Below are 25,184 nucleotides of genomic sequence, written 5' to 3' on the forward strand. Positions count from 1 at the left end.
ATATTAATATATATATATATATATATAATATATATATATATATATATATATATATATATATATATATATATATATATATATATATATATATATATATATATATATATATATATATATATATATATATATATATATATATATATATATATATATATATATATATATATATATATATATATATATATATATATATATATATATATATATATATATATATATATATATATATATATATATATATATATATATACCCTGCATATACCCGTTTTTTTTTGGGTAAGTAGAGCATTTACAGGTAGCGCGTATTAAATGATCTGACGAGTTATTATAAAGTAAAATATATAAAAATAACTATTGTACGACCAAAAACTCGAAATTTTTATTTGAAACATAAATGGACCGTTTTAAATTTGATTAAGCAATGATGCTGGGGGGTATTTTCGAATAATTAGTAAGTATTTTAACATCAGGTGATATGTATAGTTCTTAAGAGTTTAATCTAAATTTCAATATGTTCCTATATGCTCTACTTACCCAAAAAAAAACGGGTATATGCAGGGTATATATATATATATATATATATATATATATATATATATATATATATATATATATATATATATATATATATATATATATATATATATATATATATATATATATATATATATATACCCTGCATATACCCGTTTTTTTTTGGGTAAGTAGAGCATTTACAGGTAGCGCGTATTAAATGATCTGACGAGTTATTATAAAGTAAAATATATAAAAATAACTATTGTACGACCAAAAACTCGAAATTTTTATTTGAAACATAAATGGACCGTTTTAAATTTGATTAAGCAATGATGCTGGGGGGTATTTTCGAATAATTAGTAAGTATTTTAACATCAGGTGATATGTATAGTTCTTAAGAGTTTAATCTAAATTTCAATATGTTCCTATATATTACGGAGGTATGTGATCCTTCCAGTAAGTACGTATATATGTAACTGATTTTCGAACTTTGACTGCGAGGCTGTTTTCTCTGGAAAGTTCAAAGGGTAAAGGTAAGTACATGTGCTCTATTTATCCTACAAGTAAGTTTGAAAATAATTATTTAATTATTATTATTAACAACATTCTTCTTATTGAATTTTTGTGTCTTCTACATAGTTCTTCTTTAAGTCTTGTTTAAGGCTATAGATTATTGAGATTGAGACGAAATACTGGTGTAACTGTGAAAAATGAGTAATAAAAGAAGAAAATATTCATCGAGAACGATTAGTGGCGGAGTTGATCATTGAACTAGTTCACGACAGTAGCGGTAGTGGCGATTTTTTAAGTGACTGATACTTTATTACTATTATATTTAATATTTTGTATATTAATAATGACACTATGTAGAAATGTTACGAAATAAATTGTTACTATTTACTAATTTTTTTATGTACATCTTTCAAGAATTACTCGGCGGAAAAGACTGAAAACATACTTATATTCCGCTTGTTAGTGCAGGTAGATAATAGTATATTATGCAACAAGTGCGGTAAACGTCATTTGATTCACGAGTTTATTTGACACGAGCGGAGCGGGTTTTTAATAAACGAGTATAAGCCGTTAGTTTTTGGTTACATTTTCACAAAACAACACGAATACCTTCACTGACATGACCGGAAATACCGAAATGTCCGAAGTGGCTCGTTGTCGACGTTTGTCAATTCTGACGGTCCTGTCAGTGAATGTATTCATGTTGTTTTGCGAACATGTACCCAAAAACTAACGGTCGTAGAAAAAGTACAGTATGCAACACGTTGGGAAGACTTTTTAATTCACTCGTTTATTAAACTCGTGAGTCAAATGCCGTTTACCGCATTTGTTGCATATATACTATTTTGTTCTTTAAAATTCCATTTTGATATGAGCGGGTAGTGTGCTTGTTGGCAAACTGGTTTAGTCAAACGAGAAACTTTAAAGTTTAGCAATAACTGTCAGAAGAGAATGTCATCCCTTTCCTTCCTTCCCCCAAAATAACATAAGATAACTTTCAGGGAATAAAATTCTACCGATTTTCAACAGAATGACATTTAAGAATGGGAATTTCGCACTCCCAATAGAAATACTCCAATTTTATGTCAGTTGCGTGAATGTTCCGCCAAAATTCAACAGAAATCGAAAAACTGACTGTAGAAAAAAATCGCATGTGTATTTTGACTATATCACTTGCACGCGATAGTGCACCATTATTATAGATAATGGCTATTTCGTTTAGAAGTGATTGTTCTCACACAAAAAAATACGGCTAAATGTTGCGTTTCTATATGAATACATTTTTTTATTATTTCTTTATGTTGCTTTTTTATACAACCCAATCAATCGAGGGATGGGATGCAGTTAATGATACTTACCGAGCGATGCAATGTGGAGTGACGTGTTACCCTTTTTGGTGGCGGCGTCGACGATCGCACCCCTTCTGAGCAATTCCCTAGCGATTTCGACGTGGCCATCTTTGGCGGCGAGATGGAGGGCATTCAAACCGTTCTAGATATTGGAGTATTGGTAAGTAATTAGATTTGTCGTTGGGGATCACACCCAACAAATCGTTGAACCATTGTAATTTTATTTTATGTTTAATATTTTTAAATTGCACATTAAAATTTCAAACCCTACCTACTAATAATTATTATATGAAAAAATAACTATATTGAATATATAAATAATAAACTATGGAGAATTCGATGGTTTAAAATCACTAACGGCATTTGATGTGTTGATGTCGCGAACTGTCCCTGAATCCAAATACTCTTGTATTTTGTCTAGCTGCCCTGCTCGAGCTGCCCTTAAGAACGCCGTGTTGGGGTCGGTCTGAAACGTAAAAAACAAAATTTGATCTATCGCAGAACGTATATATTACTTCAAATCAAATGTATTTCAATGAATATCCCCCATGAATATAAAAAAATGAACGATTATTCCATGAAACTAACGAAAAATTTGACAGTTCTCGCTGGCTGAGCCTGTGAGGACGTCACGCGTCCCGTCGATAGCGTTTACTTCCTTCGGCCTTGTGTTTGTAATTATAACTAATAAATAGTAAATAGGTAAAATTAAAAATTAACTATCTGAATATCACGGTTATTTATTTTGAATTTTTTGGGAAGGCGTGAAAAATTATAATCTCCGCTTTTCAGGGTTTGTTAGCGACATTTATGCGTGATGGCCAGGTGTATGTTTATTGGAAGATTTACGGGCCTATGACGACGATTTTCAATTAGTGCCCATATTTTTAATAAGCCCGTACCGAAGAAGTCTTTTAACCGAATTAGGTATTCCGTGACGATCGTGCGGGAGTGGAGACACGCAGGTTGACGCCTTCTATGCCGTTTGGAAACGTGCAAATTGAATTAAAAAAATTCCCCCACGGACCCACACACATCACGGCATATTAAGTTGGCTGAGCGACAAAATTGGAGTACAGAAAACTGCATCAAATCAATCAACTGTGGTGACACGCGGCATGTGAAAACAGTTTACTCTCAATCATCAGCTTCCGGTGCTAACGATCTAGCTGCGGGCGAGTCTGTGAAAAATTCTGTGCCTTCGATATAGTATCATACATAGACAGGGACATAAAATCCGTAGATTATCGGAACCCTTCTAGCTATGCCAACTGTATAATTCATAGACTAATTTCTAGTCCAAACATTTATTTATTAACACTAATGTACTATTAATATTCAGTGTGGTAATTCCAATTTAGCGTGTCAATTGCTGCAGCGTTGTTAAAGTATAACGAAGCAACCAAACTAAATCTTGTTCCTTACACTTGATTTCCGCAACGCGTCACCCTTTTTCGTTGTTTTTGCACGTTTCTCTAGGACGTCATCGAAGATCATAACGGGCCACACCCTTTTCTCGAATTTGATTTTAAATTTAAACATTATTCGCGCTTAAAAAACGTGAAAAATAGTAACCGGAGCGAACTGACCGAACAAACTACGAAGTTATAAGCTGTGAATAATGTTATCGAGCTATTGAACTGTTGCTTAATTGGATATAATTAAATCAAATTACGTGGTCATAGGATAAAGGTACGCGCATGATGTCCCCTTTTTAATACGGTCATCGTTACGAAGGGCCACATGAAGGGGATCGTCATAGAAAAGCGTGTTACAATTAATATTCGTGGATATAATGTATTTCTAATTTTTTGGCCAAAAACAGAAAAGAAGAAGACCACAGATAAGTGTGCGTGTGTTCTGTGACCTATACGTCCTTGTGTGATTTGACCTGTGGATTGCCTTGAAATTCAGGATTTTTTCTAATTTTTCTTTTTTGCTTAGTTTCCGTTTTTTCTTTGTTGAAATGTTGATTAATAAATTTTAACCTATCAACAATTCAAGCCTATTCACAAGTCTAGTGCAAAGTCAAATCACGCGATCGTGTGCTTTAGTACTTATCTGATGTTTATCAGTAGTATTGGGCAGCGAAAATCGCTGAAGTTCGGCAACAACCTTACAAGAACATGGGGATTTAAATTGAAGTTTTAGGTTTATCACACAAAGAAGATGATTAGCAGCTTCGTGTATCTATTTTGGTGGTTTAATTTTTTTCCGATTTGCAATTTCAGGGCACATGAATTTCAAATAAACGCGGTATAGAACCGAAAACATTTACCAGAGCATTGCTAATCACTTAGCTGGTGGTAGAACTCATATTTGAACAAGTTTTCTACGTCAGGTGTTACGTCACTCGTAAACAAATGAACGCTTTATTTTTGTCCATTCTGTGCCAATGGCATACCTACACACAAGTCTAATTGTATTACTCATTGCCTGTTGTGACACTTCAAGGGCACTTCAGCGCAACAGTACTTTTTTTATTTAAATCACTGCTTGCTTTGTCGTTGGGTCAGGTCACGGTCGGCACGGCTACCAAACCGCGGCGAGAATAATTCTTGGAGCAACGCGACCATGCGAGGGGATAGCGAAAGTAGGTTAAAAGGATATATGGAGGAAATTAGGCCGGACCGAACGTCATCCAGAGCTGGATCGGTTTCCATTATAAACTAGATCGGATCGATAACCCGTCCCGTAGGTCGGTCATCCATTTAAGACGACGGCAGACGCAAGTCCACCTCTGCCACTTCTGCATTTTAGATAAGTAGGTTTTGCTTGGGTAGATATGCTTTTCATTAGAAGCAAATCGATAGGGGCGTTCACGTAGCCGATTGTTTGCTTGCCGGACAGTGACGTCGTTCCCGGAGCAATTTCCCTTTCAATGCTTTTTTCTTACGTGGCAGTGCTCATTTGCGCTATGCCTCGCTTGAAGTCAAGCTACTTGACACGTCCAATCAGTTTGGTAGGTTTTTACGCGTATCTAGATGAGTCCAAAAGATGCGTGTAGGAGACAGTGAGATATTTGACATTTTTAGTTTTTACTTAGTATAAATAAATTAATAATATTAGTTACGCAATATGAAGAGATATATGACATGAGCAACAAATATCATAGTAATCAGTAGAGGCGCAATATATGGAACGATATTGGGGAAAAAAAAATGAAGAAAGTGGTAAGTTTCGCATGAATTGTCTCCCTGATGCTCCGATTAGAAGTTTATATGTGAATTCATCTCGGGAAATTAACGCTTTGTCGCGACGCCAAGTGCAGCGCAGTGAAGCACGGCGAAGCGTATATGTGAACCGGCCTTTAGTCGCTTCACATATTTTTAATTGCTTATATTTGTTATATAGAAATACAAAATTACCCTTTTCTTCTAACTGTGGTTCTTTTAATAGTGTTCTGTAATAGTGTTGAGTCGAACTTGCTAACGTTTCGCCCATCATCCTGTTGGCTTTTTCAAAGCTTAACTGAAACTGTGTGAAGTTTTGTAAATTATATTTATTAAATTAAAATTTTGATCAAGTTCCCTATTATTCTGTAAACTCCGATATACGATATACGGTATACGATGATCGTGTCGGTGCATCTGGCGGGTTGCAGTCACAATGAACTGAGTCAGCTAACAATTCGCGGACAGTACGTGCAATATTAATGAACCGGTGACCTATTTTTATTTTATTAACAATCTCTTGTCGACGATTTGGTCGCTGCGGTTTCGCCCAGACCGCGACATTAGTTTTCCACCTGCGCGTATACCTCGCTCGAACGGCTACGTAACTGTACAAAATGAAAGTTTGGTTTTTCTTGCCGCAAAGCAGTATTGTTGTTTTTATCACAGCATCCTCGTAACGAGAAAGTTGCGAGTGCTGGAATGTGCGCAATAATGTTTTGCTGCCGCCCGCGATGACCACATGGTTTTCGGCTTGGCTAATCTACATAACAAAAATGGATCGGGTTAGTCCCTAACTCAATTAAGTTTGACCTGCTTTAAGTAGTAAATAGTCTGGAGAAAATACTAAGTGTATTTTCGGATACGGGGCATTTATTTTAGAGAGATCCTCTTTGATGCCCGGCAGCACGAGTATCCAGGGGACAATCAATAAAACGAGTATGATGTTAAAGGACCTGATCGATAGAATAAATCAATCACCGGGGAACAAACGCAATGCACAACAAAATTCTACCAAGCTACGGGATACCCAGAAAATATGAAATAGAGGTAAAACAGTGTTTAATCTTTCAGCACACTTTGTTTTTTTTTTATTTAGATTTGTTAGGAGCGGGCAATGAAAACACTAAAATCTGAATTAACTGACGATTTTATTTTGCAGCGCATGGACAATTTCATATTCATTTATATTCATGATGCTCCGATACGGAGAGCAGAGACAAGCTTTTGGTTATACTTGTTCTCTGTGGCGGGGAATCATGTAGCTAATCGTATTTATCAACCAATAAACCTGTTTACTACATAGGTACATCCCTACCGTTGACGCTATTGGGCCATCCACTCACTGTATGAGGAGTTGGTTCTGCAACCATACTAGAAAAGACTAATTTTCTATCAGAGTACAGACATAAAAGCAAAAAGATCTTCAATTCGAAACACCGTCTAGAGATTAAAAAGAATGTATCGATACTCCTGAGGGTGGATAGGACGAAACCACATTCAGTCGTCGAATATGATTAAGTAAAAGAGAAGAGAAACGTTACCAAAGCTAAAGAAATTCGTTGATGATCGATTAGTAAGAGTGAATATATGACCAAGCTCCTATGTGGAAACAGGGCAAATCTGACAACTCTCACAGGGATGTACAACGGACATTGCAATCTCAAACATCATACGCACACCTGGCAGTGGGAAAGAACATTCACTTAAAACTTTGGGCCGATTTTACCCCAGAGCTGGAGGGATCAACGGTCCCACTGGGAATTCAATTTCAATTGCACTGCCGCTTCTTGTATTTTCGCTTCTGAAATTCTTCAAGTGTATACGTATACAGTTTCCAATATGGGTTTTTTAGGAAGGAATTAGAAACGATGGGATTGATTTATTTATTTTACATTCATAATCAACCGGAATGACCGTGACGTAATGTGAAAAAAAAAGTGGCAAGTACTTGGAACAATGGTTCACAAATAAACCGCGTCAGATTTCGAGAGAGCGCATGAATTAATAAAACGAGCAATTCGGACGGAATTCATGAATAATTCAGGACGAAAACTAGTAAATCGTCGACGTGTTCGGATGGCAAAATATAAAGACCAAGGTCAACCGTACCGTTGTTGCCAGCACTAGCATATCGTACCGCGTGGACGATTTTCGAGAGTCAACGGCGGGCGACGGCCAAGTGACCGTCTGCGAAATTCCCCTGACGGCAAAAAGTCGTTCCGAATCCGAATTTCTTCGCCCATGCGCCGGCAACCGCGCCACAGAAATAAAAACTAATTTTAATACGGGTTACGTCATCGCAAACATAATTACCGACTTCGCGCGATTCCCCTGCCAGTAGTTTTTAGTGCACACAAAAAAAAAATAATGCGACTCGTTGGGTTTGCTATATGAAGGCGCAGAAATGTAGCCCACATATTTTTGAGAGTGAAAAAAAAAGACGTCGACAATTACGCGGTGCCATATGGCAAGTATTCCAACAAGTAAAAGTTCATCGACATCTTTTCTCTCTGTGTTATTGCGGCACGGCGTTTGGATGTGCCGCGTTTTTTCTGATGGATTTACGGTTATTCAATTCCGTAGAAACAATATAACATTTGTTATAAAGAATCGTAGCTTTCGAGGCGAGCGAGACGGGACTTTCGCCCGTCATCAGCGGTCCTTTGTTATACGTTCCTGGTAGAATTGTGCCGAGTCGCTATTTCGGTGAATCGAGTCGACTCGAGTCAGTTTATATGGTACTCGAATCATGACTCGATTCCATGATTCGAGTCCAGTACTCGAATTCTATGTTTAGTATTCAAATATGACTCGAGTTCGGGCGGATTAGAGTCTAGTAACTCGAGTCTGGAAATTCGAGTTCAGGATTCGAGTCCAAAACTCTAGTCCAGAGGGTTAAGCATTGACACAATAATAATATTTTTAATGAAAGATAATTATAAACATTAAATAAAAACAAAGAGCATAGGAATTCTAAGGAGATAATTAAAAAAACATAGAAAATAATTAAAAAGTTTCTCAACTTGGAGTCTAGATAATATTCTATTAATTTGAGACAGCTTTAAACAATTCTTTTAATACTAGATATAGTAAGCATTATAACCAAATTTTTTTTTAACTTTACATTAAGTAGGCACACAAACTCAGTAGCTTAGAATACAAAGTTTGGTAAGGTATCCACCTAAACTACCTAAACCGAACCCAGAATACAGTACAAAACTAAATGAATATGAAGAAAAATAGATATAAGAAAATGAAAGTTATTTGAAATAAGTGTTCAGAAACAGTATTTGGTCAACCTTCTTGGGCTCCAGTCTATTGCGGCGTTGGTTGCATAAAAGTCCAACCTTAGAGAAAACTCGTTCCGAAGGAACGGAAGTGACTGGAATGGAATTTTATAAAGGCCGCTGTTGGTGATTTTGCGAAGTTCCCAAAATGTAAGTGGATTGGTCCATATATCCATATACGGTAGCTCTACGTACTATTTCACCTTGATGATTGCTGATGTGGGGTTTTCCATGCTCGAAAATTCCAATACCTTTTTATCTAGATGCTCCCATAAATTCTCGCCAGTCCCCTCTAAAGTTATCTGCTGGGAATCTGAAGATGAAGTTGTACGTGTTTCGAGACGTGAGGTAGATGACAGTAGAGATCTATTAGGTACATGGTATTGAGTGTTTCCAACATCATCAACTCGTCAATAACAAATTTTTGAGCATTATCTGCATTTGTCTCGACGCCAAAACCAGCTTTTTTAAATCTTGGATCCATGAATGTTGCTTCAGCAACAGTTTTATTGATCTTATGACCGCCAAATCTTCTATCGAAAACATCCAGTAATTTTATGTTTAACCTACTGGCGGCTTCGGGATTGGAACTGCAACTTCTTAGTGCGGTTTGTACTCCTCGAATAAGAGGTATGATGCAGGATAACGTTGGATATTGCTCGCCAGATATAATACCCGTTTGTTCCACAGGTTTTAAAACACAAAGGCACTCGTGCACCTCGATCCATTCGTCAGCGTTAAGGTTATCCGGACAGCCAGGTAATGAAGAAATTGCAGCAGAAAGAGGTATCTTGACCTTATCGACCTTATCTTGTCAGGACATCTTGCTTTAGTTTTAAGGGTTCCAGCTGCATTTGTTCTTGAACGTGTTTTAATTTATATGCAACATTATTGCTTCTTTTGAAATAGGCTACTATTGCTCGGCACTTTTCAATCAATTGAATTAATAGTTGAATAGTTGAATTAATAGTTGTTTTTGATGGTATCCTGAACCACCAAGTTCAATGTATGAGCTACACAACAGTGGTGACGTTTTTGCAGAATATCAATAACAGCTTTTTTTATATTAGCCGCATTATCAGTTGTGACGCAAATGATTTTGTCCAAAATATCGCATTCGGTTTCCAATATATTTTTCATTTATCGAGCTAAATTTTCTGACGTATGGGCATCCTTAACTTCCCTGGTGGATAACGTTAAATTTTTAGACTTGCCATCATAAATGAAATGAATTGTCAGGGTCATGTAGCTTTTGCTGCTATCGGAGGTCCACAAGTCTGTTGTCAAAGCAATGTAATCTGTTACTTTAAGCATCTCTTGCGTAGCCTTTCTTGCCAAAGAATATTACTCCGGAATTAATTTTTCCGAAAGAATCTTTCGCGAAGGTAGCTTATAATTAGGGTTAAGCGCACGAGTATACTCTTGAAAACCTGTATTCTCAACGACTTGAAGCGGCTGAAAATCAACACACACCATTCTCAATAATGCTTTATCCACATTTTTAGAGTTCATCTTCAGAGCTTGCTTGGACGGAAACGTCATCTGAAGTTGCCGTTTACGTGGTGGTGGTGTCTCGCCGTCTGTCAACTGGGATACATTGGAGTTCTTGTCCTCGTGGACTGGTGTTCCATCGCCAGAGCCAGAAGCCACGCTTGAGCAGAGGAGATAATTGAAAAATTGTCAATCTCAGTCGAGTAAATAATAAGATGAGATTTTTTAGGTACTTTAACAAATTAGTTGTGTTTTGTTGTGTCACAGTTTTTGCACTTTATTTTATTGCCGTCTACTTTCTCAAAACACTTCCACACACCTGAGGTTTTTTTCGGCGCCATTCTATAGTAAATTAAATTACAGTCAAATCACAGTTAGTATGAATAAACAATTAAATAAAGTCACTCTGAAATACTCAGTACTCACAATAACTGCTAACTAACACAAATCAAAGAAATCAAAACAAAAAGTCGCAGGTTCAAACTTGCCCGCCGCGCCACTTTATTGCTTAAGTAATTATTTACGAGTACGAACGAGTTGACCAAACTCGAATACTAAACTCTCTAATCAGTTGGACTCGCATGAATAGAATCGAGTCCGCGAGTACGAATCGATTCTTTCTGATTCGAGTATCTGAATCGAGTCCGGCGTACTCGAATCAAAATAAAGTGGTATTCGAGTAGGCGAGTACAAAGCAGGAATCGAGTCTGACTCGAGTCAAACCGTACTTGGCACATCGCTAGTTCCTGGGCTACGCCTATGACACACGTCCGGTGAACAAGATTTTACGGCAAATTAAACGCCCGGATCTAATTACGTCGCAGCAACAAGTGCGGCATTGCTTCGATGCGTACTGCTGTGTATACAGACGACATATATTATTCTGACGATGACCTGTTCTGCTTATATACATACATACATATTTAAGCTTACACATAACATAAGTGCACCAAAATATTTCAGAGCGGTCAAACGATACTTGGTCCTGTCTAAGAACGACCTACGCATGCCTACAGGTATTCAGATGGGTCATTGCTTACTTAACGAACACCAATTTAGGTTGGGTTTAAGTAGCATCCCTACTGCCTCGCTACATGCAGAGTGTGTGAACTGGAACTGGACTGTCCCAACCTGTGGTGGACTCATTAGATTTACTGATGAGCAGAGCGTACTGTCTAGAAGGAAGCACATTGCGCCTGCGGAAGTGCTGTGTTTCAAATCTTTCAGATACAGACAGTTCAATAGAAGAGGTCCGAAGGTTTTACTATTTACTTGCCGCTTTCAATCATTAGGCATCTGATAACAGATTGTACTGTCTATTGAATCGACGTTCTCTCTCTTTTATTTCCAAAAACCTCTCTAGATGCTCCGATAACGCTGTTTTCATTCTTCCTATAGCGTGCCCGACTCGCTTCCGATGAAAGTACGACCTCTAAAGAATATTTTTCCTCTGCGCTTCGAATATTTCCTACATTCCTACGTAAAACGTGAACGTCAAGTCTGTGACATATCTCCTAGTCTCATTTTAAATCTACAGTTTCGGTAGGTGACGTGGAAGGGCTTTCAGAAAAGTATATCTTGTGCATCAGCTACTGCTTTACATCTTTCGCTATTGATTAAAGTATTTTCAATCAAAACGATCGCCACTTTTTCTTTTTTATAGTCGTTGAGTGAGATTACGTTTCTTCAAGGTCAGAATATAGCCAAGTCATTTTTTTCTCGCATTACGGTAGATTAGTCAACAGTGTATTGCACAATTTTGCAGGCAACACATGTCGGCACAAAATTTATTTCGTTTTCGTCGCGGCAAGTTATTAAAAAGTTATTTTGAGAAGCGTCGTAAATAAATATACAGCGTACGATTAAAAATGACATATGAACTTTGATAACTGTTGTATAACGCTCAATTAAGCTTATTAAACCGATAACCGTTTGGTAATACGTACAGTACGTGCTAAATTATTTCAGCTTCATACGAAAACAGCACAAATATACTTTTTTCTAAAGGTAGCTTGTGTTGCACGGAATAAAACAAACACTCCTCCTAGCATTAAACTTGGATGTTTTCTTCGGAATATGAGGTGGTTTAATTCGCCCACCCTTTCATGTATTTGGTTCCCCTAAGTCACAAAAAATGCCGTCGATCAAATGTCCTGCAAGAGTCTATGTCTAATGTCTATTTATTTGTAAACATTTTCCGTTAGTTGTTATGATTTAGCGGTACACTACGCTGGGCATTACATCTCATTTAATTTTATGTTGTTACCAGCGCAATCACAAATTTAGAGATATTATGCAAATAAACTCAATAATTGCATTGCCAACCGATCAACAATTTCAGCTTCAGCCATAAATTAAGTGGCCGGTAGATTCTAGTTTTTGAGCAATCACAGGCATTTATCAGCGTCATTATGTGTGCACTATGATTTTAGTAGATTAAGTCCTCTGTGATATTGTCTAAATAACTAATTAGAGATTTTAGTAGATTAAGTCCTCTGTGATATTGTCTAAATAACTAATTAGACGCTTAGTTTTGAAAAATAACTCACCCAACTAGATATTAACATAATAGCAGTTAGTCGGTGTCTATTATTCTCCTCAAGATTCTACTGTTCTAACATAATAAGTGGCCACATCTGTGTGTAAGTAGTTCGAATTCATAAACATTATGCAAATGTAAGCGGTTTTAAAAGCTCCAATATAATATAATGTCTCCTGGCAAATACATTGTTTGAACAAGGGATTATACCATGCGGGCAATATTAATAACCGACCCTCCTATCTCAACGAGGTGTCAATGGAGACACTTAGATCCAACTCGTGTGAACAGAAGAGCTTTCGGAACCCGATTACCGCGCAGCTGCGATTGCGGCTCCAACCGGCTATTTATACAGTTAATTGGCTATTAAGAGCGGCATTTAAATAGTAAACGATCGTAACGAGACCTGCGATTGTTTAACTTGCGACGTAAACACTGCACGCGGGGAAGACTTTAACGAGCCGCCAAATCTCAGTCCATAGAACCGATGGTGACGAAATAAAAATTGTGCGATTTTCGTCGCTAAACGATCAGCGTCGGGGGCAAGAAACTTTCGTTATAAATACACACGTCTTGTGTTCCCGCCTCAACACAAACACAGGTGATATAAATTAGATAAGATGTTAATGTGCTAATCAGAGATGTATTCACAATAAAAAATGCATTCGCAAACTAAGCATTCGAAAGGAGTCTTTGGCCTATATTACGGTTTTTTTTTTAAGAAGGTAGCAAATCCGGTACAAAGGGCATAGGAAACATAGCCTCAAATTTACGCGTCCAATGACCATAGGAAGAACCGACCTATCGTTAATGCTGGCCGGCCGCTCGTTTACCTGTTTTCCGGTTCGCGGCAATGTTTCCATGTTGGTGCCGTTAACTACGGGCGCCTTTTCTGCTACGCCCCCGTTCGGGGTGCTCCCGTTGCCGAGAGCCATCACAAAGAATTAAAAACTGCACAACACAAACCGTTAACGCGAAACACTTGCATCTAACGAGAAAGGACACAACAAAAATAACATAAAACTTCGAGCTGCCGCCGTTCGACTCGAACTCATTTAAAAGTCGATCTCGTTTCCGATGGGCTCCGCCGCTTCTGGATTTCCACACCAACGTCAATCGAATCGAAACATCTACCCGCCAGGCAGCGAGCTCCGCCTTTGTCAGCCGTCCGTAGGTCGTTAATTGCGTCGGGTGATTACGCAAGCGCGCGTCGATCTGCGGACATCATCCAGACAATTTTTTTCGTCGAGTGCCTGGCGCATCCGCCATATTTTCGTTTTACATTACATTTTCTTGCGTATAAATTGGGTATAATATACAGAAAACTTAGTTTGAGATATTGTCTCGTAGAATAATCAATCGACAGGTGGGAAGTTGCCAATTTCGTTAATCGCCGCGCTTCCCGCCCATTCGGTTTACTGAGAAGCAATTGATTGAATATTTTTTGTCGGATAAATGGAGGAAGATCAATGTCAATTTAGTGAATGAATGTGTTTAACAAAAAGCCGGAAAAAGGCACGTTAACTAATTCCGCATATGTAAAAGTAATAGCATACAACCTGTGTTTTGATTTTCCAACGTTATGCAAGATTCACGGTCATGGGTGACATTTACAGGTTCGGACCGGGAGCCCAATTTTACGCTTTTTTATCAACCTAAAGATAGCGAAGACACTCGAGAAAAATAGCTGATATAAGGTGCTTGAGATTCGAGTAACCCCTTTGCAATTCCAGATTATACATTTATAAACAACTTTGGAATAAGTCAACTGTGGTTCTCATACTTAAAAACCTAGTTCATATACAGTGACTCACAGCTTAAATGATGCAGTCGCTATAACAAAAACTAACTGGTCTGAATGCCTCTTTATTTTTTTGGCAAAAAACAACTTATTGAAATGAAGTTAGTAAAGAGCCTTCTAAAAAAGTGTGAATTACTTTTTGTCTTAAATATGCGCTACTTAAGTATTAATTAAATTATATACAATATTAACGTCATAGCAAAAATAATAACCGGGATTAATAACGTCAAAACCATATTTACCATTTGTCCAAAAACCTCTCAACATTCGTCAAAGACTAAATTCCATTGGAGAGACCGGACGAAAAATATTAACTAGGCTCAAAGAATATGAAAGAGCCTTAAGACTAAAACAAATAAACTTATCAGCAGTTGCCGAACACAATCACGAAACCGGTCATAAAATTTTATTCGATAAAACTAAAATTCTTGCATGTAATCAATTCTTCTACCAACGAAAAATTCGAGACTATAGAAATAAATCTATAAGCAACCTAACAATCTTAACCGCGACTCAGGTCTGTTTGTCACCAATATGGGAATCAGTCATCCGAGACGGTGTTTACGCCTCTCATTTAGCTCTGCCAGAAGATTACAAGCCGTTATCGATAATGAGGGAGGCACGACTAAAAATTAGCAGGAATATTGATTTGGTTGTATTTTTTTTGCATTATTTAAGCTGCGACGTTATATTGTATATAATTTAATTAATCCATTTTTGTTAACTAAGTAAGGCATATTTAAGACACTTTCTTAGAAGGCTCTTTACTAACTTAATTTCAATAAGTTGTTTTTTTTTCAAATAAATTGACATTCAGACCAGTTAGTTTTTGTTATAGCGACTGCACCATTTAAGCTGTGAGTCACAGTAAGTATATATGAGCTAGGCTTGAAAGAGCGTTTGTAGAGGCCGTATAGCCGAGAATTTCTTGATTTTTGTGGTGATATCAAAGTCTGAATGCGCACTCAAGCAATTTGGGTCACAGTTTGAAACCTCAAAACCTCAAAAATGGTTCTAGAGCTGCATAGAATATAGGTATAGCGAAATAATAGTAGTAATTGACGTCATAATTTGTGGTTAGGTTTTGACTGTATCCATATAGTATAAATATTAGGTATTAGATAATATAGTAGCATGCTTTTACTTTTCTCTCACCAACCTGCACTTAACACTTTTTTGCTGGAAGATAAAACAGGATTTGGATATATTTTGAGAAAACACTGTTATTGATGATCTGTCAGCGGCCATGTTGGTTGGTGAACGCCGCAAAGTCATTGATTAAAAACAAAATTTCAAATATTACGCATGCGCAAGTTGAATAGACCTCAAAATTTTTTGCATAATTGCTTTATAAATTCCTGTATAGCAGCATGGGAAGGGCCTCTATATTTCTAGTAGCTATATGGCACCCAATTATTTTAGAGTTCCCAGTTTTGTCCAGAGGTGTACTGTTTTTACACCTTTATAGTTTATATAAAAATATTATTGTTATATGTAGTTATTCTTTGAAGAGTCTGCGACAAAAACGATAGGAGAAAACTGCTTGGACATCTTAATTATGTCGTTAAAAAACTGGCATTTTAGGGGACGTCAATCATACGAAGGGAACGTTAAACGTAACGTTGACGTTCCATCATAAAAGTGTTTTATATAATTATCATCATTAAGTTTCGTTTTATAATACACATTTTTTCTTTCATTGTCCTTTCATTGTTTATCCACGGGCAATATAATATACACAATAAATTACTATTATTTAATTTAATCTTTGCATAAATTTTCCGCATATATTTAAAACGTTATTCGTAACAAACCTCGTAACAAATTAACCCTCAATTAATGCACATTGTTCGCGCCAAGTCCGGCCCTGAAACGCGAACGCAAAAATGATGCTTCCTGCGTATAAAAGAATTTTATTTAAATTAACGACGCTAGTTGTGATCTTTTCAAATAGGCGCGATTAATAAATTACACCCGCGCGAGATGAAACGCGAAGTGATCCTTTACGGGGTCCTTTTGATTGCGGCCCTCTTACAAATCGCTCTCGCGGTAAGCCGTTACTATTTCTTTTTAGTCCGTTGTTGTATTTTCTTTTTTTTTGTGCACATCAAAGGCTCCCAAACCCACCAATGTAGAGTTGTTGGAAAGGGGTATCGCAGAATATCTGAAGCAGGACAAAGAACTCATAAAAGAATTGGGGCAAATCGGGCTCGTTGGTACGACCGAGCGCGTCAATCTATCCAAAACTTTCCAATAAAAAAATTCTCGTAGGTCCGTATCGTCAGGGTACAGTTTTCGAACGACTGAAGAGGCAGGCGGAATTCGACATCAACGAGCAGGATTTTGAGGAGGGCGATCAACAGAAACCTGGGTTTTTCGACAGGGCTGCCAAATTCGTGGTCGATCTGCTCCAGAGATTTCTCAAGTGGATTAATACGGATGGCAATTAAGAACAGCATCAAGGCCGCTATCGCCGGCGCCGCAGCCTATGTCTTCGGCTCGTAACAATGTTTAGTGCAAATTCTAAACGTTGCGGTGTTATTTGTATGTTATAGAAAATATATTGAATTTATCAAAACGACGACCGTTGTTTCAATATTGCTCGCTGCGATAGTTTTTTTAATAACACGCCCGCAACCCGAGATTAAAGAAAGGTCCGTGAGGTAACCAAGGTTCTGGGAATCGGAGATGGCCGGGACGCGCTACAGCGCGTAATAGCCGCCTCCTTCATTGTTGGCACTCGCGGCTTGTCAAAAATAAATAACATCGTCGCTGCCATCTTAAGAAGACTATGGCAACCCTTCCCTTAAAGAGCGCCTGATTTGCTCTTTGTTGTCGTGTCCGCTCGTTAATTTGTCGAATAATACACACTAATTAATGGAAAAGCGATTTTTATTCGCCGGATGCTGGTCGGTGTAGCATTAAAATGATTGGCGACATTTAATTACTGTCATACGCTCCGGAATGGGTGTTATTAGCTGGTTATTAAAAGGCCGACGAGGATTTCCAGGCACCGGCATTTGTTTTAAAAACAACGTCCACCAGCTGAGGCGTTTGTATCAGTGGGCCAGGCGACATGAGGTTCCTAGTGGGCTTCTGCTTGGCGTTGACGCTTTGCATAAAGGTAGCGTTTTTTTTTTGTGCAATAAATAGTTGTATTTTTTGCCGGAATAATTTTTTTGAAGGGGTCGCAAGGAGCTTGCGGCGACCGACCGAACAGGTTGCTGGCAGCAGAGGACGTTTGCTGGTCCAGCAAGGTCGAGATAGTGGAGAGGATCCAACACACCACAAAGACGGTTCTGAATTTCGCGAAAAAAAAGTTGGGGTTGGACGTGGATGAGAAGCCGCAAAAGGTTTACGCTTCCGAACTCCAGGTGTATATGTAATGATAGTTTTTTGTTTCAGTGCGAGTATTACCAGTGCATATTCCAGGAAATGAAGCTGGTAATTACGCTAATTAGGCTGAATAATAGGGACAGCGTAAACTTTGAACTTTTCAGATGAAAGCAAACAATATGCCTGACTACGAACTAATTGTGAAGTGGATAGACAACAATATCATCTACAACCAGGCCAAGCAGTTATATGATCGCCTCACGCTCTGCAACGAAGCTTTAGCTAACGCTATTGGTATAAATTTAACAATAGTAAACATTATTTTCTCCTCTATGGTCAGTAACACAACAATTACTGAAAGTTCAACATAAATTAAACTTTGTTCGAACAATATTAATTTGTAATCGATCAATTTGAAAGTACTTTTCCTTGACATGTAGGGTCGGATTTGCCTTTTGATGGAACCTTGGAAACTTCAACATTAGCAGGTAGATTGATTTAAAAAAAATGTATTATTAGGTCTCCTTTTTACCAAAACATACTTTTAGAGCAAACAAAACAGCAATCTGATTGTGAAACTTCACTGCAATTTCTGAAATGCCTTTCATTGGCGCAAACCGAGGTAAGTATAAAATTTTCATCAACCTCTCAAGTAAATTAATTTAATTTTCAGTGTCCAATATTCCAATTTCCATAGGTTTGAGGTAAGAAGTATATTATATAAAAACAACCCTGTAATTTTATAACACTTAAATATATTTCTTATGACAATGATGTTAAAGACATTATTACAAGCATCCAAGGTTTCATAATGCTCTTGCCATGTACAGAATGGGGCCTGCACTCGAGGATTACTAAAAAAAATAAAATAAAAATTTAAAATTCATTCCTGCCATTAAAATATTCAAAATTTGTTAAATGTTAGTTCCAAATAATAAAACGTTGTTAAGGGCAGCTAATTTTAACATAGAAAATAAAAAGGCAAAACACAAGCTCTCACACACAAATTATACCTTCATTAATTTACTTCTTAGCTCCCTGAAATTTTTTCAAATGAAATAAAATTTCATCTCTTATACAATTTAATAATACTTTGAGAAATTGGACCCCTTTTTTTTGTAATTTCAATAAAACGTATCTTACCTTTTTGGCAGCAGCACCAACTTTGCTCTTTTTTGTCCCTCTAACCTTCTTCATCCTGTTCTTCCTTTCTTTGCGCTGCTTTCGGGTTTGTTGTTTCTTTTCAGACAAACCATGCCTAGCTAACCTGTGTTTGGGTTCAAATTTTTTGGCAAAATCTAATGTGTCATAAATGAGGGCGAATCCGGTAGATTTACCGCCTCCAAAATTGGTTCGGAAACCAAATACAAAGATTACGTCCGGGGTCACCTAAAATTAATTGGTTAGTGATGTATACCAAAAACTGAGGTGCTATTTGTTGCTTACCTTATACATTTTGGCCAACTTTTCCCGAATGTCGGTTTTTTTGACCGACGGCTGACCGGGGTGCAGTACATCCACAACCATTTGCTTTCTGCATAGCAGCCTATTGGTCATAAATTTGCGAGTACGAATAGTCGCTGTTCCCTCTGTCTAAAAAATTATCAAATTTAGTGGCGCACTAAAGAAGCACAGTTCCTTGTTTATTCAAGCACAAAACTCCAAAAAAATTCAAACACCAAAACTTTTGCTTTAAGAAAGGACTTAACCTATATCTAAAATCAAAACATCACCATATTCACTTTAAAAACCGCGCATTAAATAAAAAGACTAACAAGTTGCAAAAAATTATTTTGTTTGGTATCATATTTATACATAAATACGTAAATAAATATTAAGATTATTTAGAAATAAACGGATTTATTTGACCCACCATTTTTGTTTAGAATATCCGTAACCTCTGACGGCTAAAAAGAAAAATTTGACGTTTAACAAAATGTCAATTTCCGTTAAGTCATCTTCTTTTCGAATACGATGAGTCAAGTGGGGACAAAATAGATGGACCAAACCATGCCAAGTTGTTAATTGCAAATTTCATTTATTAAAGTATTTTTAACATTATTTTGAATTAAAAATTACGGTTTTGTGAGAAATTCGATCGCTTCAAAAAAACGGCTTTTAACTTGTCATTTTTTAGTAATAGACGTGATGTAATTTTTTCGAGCAAAATGTGCTTGATTATTTTGGTTGAATTTTGCTAATAGAATTTTTTTTTATATTTACACATTTTTTTGCAATTCGGTAGTGGACAAGATGCAATATTTAATGAATAAATAGCATCGTTTCTGCGGGGCTTTAAGTGGTTCCAATATAATTTTGAAGTTTCCACAATCATGCCTCTTGTATAGGATTAAAATCCATTCTAGACCAAAGCAAGTCAAGAAAAAATTAATTATTCGGTATTTCAATTGGGTCGGTTTGATTTTGCATTCTTTTAAAAGTAGTAACTGAAGAAGAGCATAGATAATCTAACCTATTCAAACTTGATAGGTTAGGCTTCTTACTGATTGTTGAAACGCCGCACGTGCGTTTATCTGCGTTTAGGCTTGTGTTAATTTAAATTGATTCTAGAATGGGTAGGCCTGGTATTAATTGTTATTATATTAAATTACAAATTTGGTTTTATGTTATTAAATTCTGATTCATGATCTTTTAGGTTTTTCGCCAGGAAATCGTGGTGGCGGTGGAGGTGGACGCAATAGTTTTGGTGGTGGCGGAGGAAGAGGCGGTGGTGGGTTTCGAGGTGGTAGAGGCGGCGGAGATGGTGGGAGAGGAGGACGCGGGGGTGGATTTGGCGGAGGCAGAGGTACTCCACATACATCTTATTATTTTTTTCTAATTTAAATTTTTTAGGCAGAGGCGGTTTTGGAGGAAGTCGTGGTGGGGGCGGCGGGCGAGGGGGTGCGGGTGGCAGAGGAGGTCGAGGGGGTCGCGGAGGGCGAGGGGGAGGTGGCTTCAAGGGTGGGAAAACAGTTGTCGTTGAGCCACATAGGCATCCTGGAGTTTTCATAGCTAGAGGAAAGGAAGATGTATTGATTACTTTAAACTTAGTGCCGGGTTCTGAAGTATATGGAGAGAAGAGAATATCTGTTGAGGTTGGTGTAATTTTTTTTATGCTTCTGGGTGTCACAGTTTATACCTTAATTAATTGACATCTAAATTTCCTTTCCAGACTGAGGGTAATAAAGTTGAATATAGAGTGTGGAACCCTTTTAGAAGCAAACTGGCTGCTGCAATTCTTGGAGGAGTGGACCAAATTCACATGCCTCCAGGTTGCAGCGTTCTGTACCTTGGAGCAGCCTCGGGCACCACCGTATCACATGTTTCAGACATTGTAGGACCCGAGGGCTTGGTCTATGCTGTAGAGTTTTCTCACAGATCTGGCCGGGACCTTCTGAATGTAGCTAAGAAACGCACCAATATTATTCCCATAATTGAAGACGCCAGGCATCCGCTAAAGTACAGAATGCTGGTCGGCATGGTCGATACAATTTTCGCGGACGTTGCGCAGCCCGATCAGGCCAGGATCGTAGCTTTGAATGCACAGTACTTCCTTAAGAATGGTGGACATTTTGTCATTTCAATAAAAGCCTCTTGCATAGACTCTACTGCTCAACCCGAGGCAGTCTTTGCTTCTGAGGTGCGAAAGTTGCAAGCGGACAAGCTGAAACCCATAGAGCAAATTACTCTTGAACCCTACGAGAGGGACCATGCCGTAGTAGTCGGTTCTTATAGGCCACAGGTTAACCAATCCTGATAACTGGGTTTGGTTTAATAATGGTTTGGAAGGCAATTGTTTTTAGATATAAGTTTAAGTTGAAATCGGCGCCTTTTTTTATCTGGTACCATTCAAATGTTTTTCAGTAGTTGTGTATAGAACAATTTGATTGCCACCAGTAAAAAGGGATTAAATGTACCCAGATACCCTAAAATATTTTTTATCAAATAAATATATAAAAATGTACATCTTTTTTAAAAAAATTTCTCCCCCTAAAAAAATCATCATCATCGTTTTTGCAGGTTTAAAGTCAAAATATGTTTAGTGCTTTAATAATAAATGATTCGTAAGCGTGCGAGTTTCTTTGTTGGCTTATTAAATATTGTTGCATCAATTTAACATATCAGAAGTGGGATTAGTAGAATTAGAAACAAAAGAATGTTCCATTTGTGGCACAGCACTAGAGATCGAATATAATCAAAAGTATAACCATAAACATTTTTATCTTTCTAATATTACAAGAGAAAATACATTTATTGTTGCTGAGAAAAAGTACATTGACTATAACAAGAGGTAGCCAAAAGAAAACAAATCTCTCAAACAATAGGAATTTTGAGAAATCTTTAAACTAAACTTAATAAGCGATAGTGAAGATTTGCCCTTGGGATCTAAGTAACTTATACAATTCTGTGGAAGGGTGTTAATACAACGCAGCAACACTCTAGAGGGAAGGTCTCAAGATCTCTAGAGAGGATTGTGAATTTGGAAGGCGCCATGGTTATCACATTATTTTGATAATACGGAATGATAAGGTAAATTAGAAAAATGTGACTTTTCTTTATTTTTTCAGGTTTAGGTCCAAATAGTTTTAGTGGCTTAATAAATTTGTGGCACAGCACTAAAGATCAAAATTAGAAACTTTCCTATAAAGAAAAGTATAACCATAAATATTCTCATCTTTCTAATATTACGAGAGACTACATTTATTCTTGCTGAGAAAACATACAAGAGTCAACAGTCAATATGCTGCCAAAAGTAAACAAATATCGCAAAACAATAGAAATTATGAGAAATCTTAAAACTAAACTTAACAAGCGATACCAGTCATCACATTATTTTGATAATTCGGAATGACAAGGTAAATTAGAAAAATGTAACGACTTTTTCTGGGATTAATTTTCTGTTTAACCTTCCAACGCGCAGGTAGGTTAAAAAAAATAAAACACCTTCGGTATCATATTTATTATAAATGATCAATAGCATAACTAACATAAGTGCCCATCCCCGGTGAAAGAATTGATTTTTTTTGTTTTAAATGTAAAGCAAGATTGCCCTTTACAGCGGTCTATACCTAAACTGTACTAACAATTACGATTTTACCGTAGGGTCTAAGTTATCATATAAATTCAATGGAAGGGATCCATCCGCCTCGCCGACCGGCTCGCGCTTTTAGTTTTGTCAAAAACGCGATAATCATAATTTAGGTATAAAAAGAAAATAACGGGAAACTGACGCGGTGTCCGATCGGCGAAGCCCGACTTATATTTTCGTTTTTTATATCATATTTTTTAACAGGATGCTATTCAGTAAGTACACTCATGATCTCGATAAAATCCGGATGTATTATTTAAATATTTATTATACAGAGATGATGATTCGATCTAAACCACCGAACGAATGGTTTTTTTTTATTTTCTAGCGCGATTCACTACGCAGCGGGGGGCGCAACTGTAGATCCGTCTGCGAAAAATTCGGGATTCCGGTAGAAAAGAGCGATCTAGACGTAGGCGAAAGGGGCGAAGCGCGTATTTACAAAAAAAAGCGGAATGGGTTCGACCCGACCGATCTATAGTTGCCCCGACCGCCGGGCCACATGTACTTAAAAAAAAGTGATTTATTCAATAAATTAGTGATTGAAAGGCTGAAACGAAAAAAAAAACATGTAGATGTGGCAAATTTGTTAAAAACTATTATTTATATATATATATATTTGTTTACTTCTAGTACATTCAGGATCTCACGCGCGCTACTTTCACACACATTTATGTACATTTGAATTGAGGAAACGACACTGTGCCGCGTCGGCCACGCCCATCGAGCTCTTGGTAACCGTCCATCGAGAAATTGACATTTTTTTTCAAAACGAACAAAGTTCATCTCCGACACTGACCGGTTTGCGCGTATCACAAGCCTCGTTATTATTGTTGCACCATCCTTAACGACGAAACTTTGTTCTTATTCTGTATTTTATTAACGGCGTGACTTTGTTTTTATTATTTATTCGACAAACTTGGGGCGCGCGCGCGCACGCGCGTCTAGAAATTCATATCCTCCTCTCGTACTAGGTCGGCGGCTCGCTGCTATCCGTGTCCGTCTCCTTGACGAGCAGTCACAGTTTTAGTTCGTTCGCTATTTTGCTAGCAATATTCTTGAAACCGATGCTAGTGCCTGAACATAATGAAAATACGTCAAGATATACGTGACACACTGACATTTAATGAAAATCACACTAAAAAGACCAACGCCGCGGCGAATATTGGAAAAATACGGTTGGAACCGAACTACAATTCAGTTTACAGGGTTAGTTGACTTTTAATTATTGTTGAATATTTAATGCAGTTTATGAGCATTTATTATTACTTTTTTTTGTAAGTATTAAAATTAGAAATGGAACGAGTTAAATATTATGAACATATTACAAGAACATATTGCAAAAGGTACAGGTGAGTACTTCCTCACTCAAACCTACAATTATTGTATATTATATAAAGAATGTTCTCAGCATACTGAACAGTTAAGCAATTAATAAAAAAGAAAGAGAAACATGCTAAAACATGTCACACCAAGGGGATGCATAAAAACTAAAAAGAAATATGTGGGACCAAGCAGAGAAAGTATTTCCCAGACTATTAAGGGTATAAGAAATTCAGTACGTTAGCTGCTGTCGACTTCCTTAGTGCCTAGAACCGAAGCGGTATGGAGGTGTCTTTGGTTCTACAATAAAACAATTATTCATTCGGAAGTGGTTTTAGTTGCTAGTGGATGACAGATTAAGAACATAACAAAAACATAGGATGGAATGTATTCACAGCCCTTCATATCCAGCAATTTGCGTTTAGTTATCGGTCAATTTACGAGAAGCCTTTATTAATTATTTAGACTTATAACTTGCGTGTTATAGTAATAGTGTGAATTGTATCCCACATTTCAAGTTTGCCGTTGATAATTGAATGAAAACTTGAACAGCTCCTAACACAAATATAGCATGTTATTATAGTCCTAAAAACCGTTGTAAAAACTACCGCTATTTCTATATTCTGAATACAACAAGCGCGCTTAAAAACTAGCAATTTTTTTTGTCTACTTCTGTTTCATTTTATTACGCACTAATGGACGGGCGAGATATGTGGAACTTTCCCCTTCTGATTTAAATGTTGCAAATGCTAGTGTGCAAGCGA

At 37.2% G+C, this 25,184-nt stretch overlaps 6 protein-coding genes across 32 annotated transcripts in view; 3 read left to right on the forward strand and 3 right to left on the reverse strand.

The window, feature by feature from the left end:
* LOC132698723 (ankyrin-3-like) overlaps positions 1 to 14,455 on the reverse strand; it is a 50,499-nt gene extending 36,044 nt beyond the window's left edge. For 12 of the 14 annotated variants that reach the window (XR_009618411.1, XR_009618409.1, XR_009618412.1 and 9 more), the window contains exons 1-3: positions 3,804 to 3,963; positions 2,737 to 2,844; positions 2,388 to 2,520 (exon numbers count right to left, since the gene is read on the reverse strand). Coding sequence is in view for 10 of the 14 variants with exons in the window: in XM_060664938.1 (XP_060520921.1) it covers positions 2,388 to 2,520; positions 2,737 to 2,844; positions 3,804 to 3,920 (358 nt within the window). In the remaining 4 variants the exon portion in view is untranslated. Of the gene's footprint in view, positions 1 to 2,387; positions 2,521 to 2,736; positions 2,845 to 3,803; positions 3,964 to 13,704 lie in introns of those variants that run through there. The other 2 variants (XM_060664936.1, XM_060664934.1) reach the window with 1 other exon arrangement.
* A 2,113-nt stretch (positions 14,456 to 16,568) lies between these two features.
* On the forward strand, positions 16,569 to 17,253 carry LOC132698729 (uncharacterized). The gene is made up of 3 exons (XM_060664949.1): positions 16,569 to 16,721; positions 16,786 to 16,888; positions 16,944 to 17,253. Exons 1-3 carry the CDS (start codon positions 16,656 to 16,658, stop codon positions 17,120 to 17,122), a joined length of 348 nt encoding a protein of 115 aa, XP_060520932.1. The 5' UTR covers positions 16,569 to 16,655; the 3' UTR covers positions 17,123 to 17,253.
* A 384-nt stretch (positions 17,254 to 17,637) lies between these two features.
* Positions 17,638 to 18,780, forward strand: LOC132698727 (uncharacterized). Its single transcript, XM_060664946.1, has 7 exons — positions 17,638 to 17,796; positions 17,858 to 18,025; positions 18,078 to 18,116; positions 18,173 to 18,302; positions 18,449 to 18,496; positions 18,557 to 18,630; positions 18,682 to 18,780. The coding sequence occupies exons 1-7, from the start codon at positions 17,749 to 17,751 to the stop codon at positions 18,703 to 18,705; spliced, it is 531 nt and encodes a 176-aa protein (XP_060520929.1). The 5' UTR covers positions 17,638 to 17,748; the 3' UTR covers positions 18,706 to 18,780.
* On the reverse strand, positions 18,744 to 19,994 carry LOC132698728 (small ribosomal subunit protein eS24). 2 transcript variants are annotated; one of them, XM_060664947.1, is made up of 5 exons: positions 19,882 to 19,994; positions 19,455 to 19,601; positions 19,152 to 19,397; positions 19,022 to 19,046; positions 18,744 to 18,862 (listed from the first exon to the last, which is right to left on the reverse strand). In XM_060664947.1, exons 1-4 carry the CDS (start codon positions 19,882 to 19,884, stop codon positions 19,032 to 19,034), a joined length of 411 nt encoding a protein of 136 aa, XP_060520930.1. In that variant the 5' UTR covers positions 19,885 to 19,994; the 3' UTR covers positions 18,744 to 18,862; positions 19,022 to 19,031. The 2 variants fall into 2 exon arrangements, with proteins under 2 accessions (XP_060520930.1, XP_060520931.1); XM_060664948.1 differs by lacking the exon at positions 19,022 to 19,046.
* Positions 19,995 to 20,484: 490 nt separating this feature from the next.
* On the forward strand, positions 20,485 to 22,075 carry LOC132698725 (rRNA 2'-O-methyltransferase fibrillarin). The gene is made up of 4 exons (XM_060664944.1): positions 20,485 to 20,584; positions 20,665 to 20,814; positions 20,862 to 21,103; positions 21,181 to 22,075. Exons 1-4 carry the CDS (start codon positions 20,581 to 20,583, stop codon positions 21,763 to 21,765), a joined length of 981 nt encoding a protein of 326 aa, XP_060520927.1. The 5' UTR covers positions 20,485 to 20,580; the 3' UTR covers positions 21,766 to 22,075.
* An 878-nt stretch (positions 22,076 to 22,953) lies between these two features.
* The window catches only part of LOC132698564 (serine/threonine-protein kinase MARK2-like), a 44,538-nt gene continuing 42,307 nt past the window's right edge, over positions 22,954 to 25,184 (reverse strand). For all 13 annotated transcript variants that reach the window (XM_060664729.1, XM_060664736.1, XM_060664737.1 and 10 more), the window contains one exon: positions 22,954 to 24,174. In XM_060664729.1, coding sequence (XP_060520712.1) covers positions 24,116 to 24,174 — 59 coding nt within the window. In that variant the 3' untranslated portion in view covers positions 22,954 to 24,115. The remainder of the gene's footprint in view (positions 24,175 to 25,184) is intronic.

Source organism: Cylas formicarius, unplaced genomic scaffold (genome assembly GCF_029955315.1).
Source record: "Cylas formicarius isolate icCylForm1 unplaced genomic scaffold, icCylForm1.1 PGA_scaffold_2__14_contigs__length_35257938, whole genome shotgun sequence".
Taxonomy (NCBI): domain Eukaryota; kingdom Metazoa; phylum Arthropoda; class Insecta; order Coleoptera; family Brentidae; genus Cylas; species Cylas formicarius.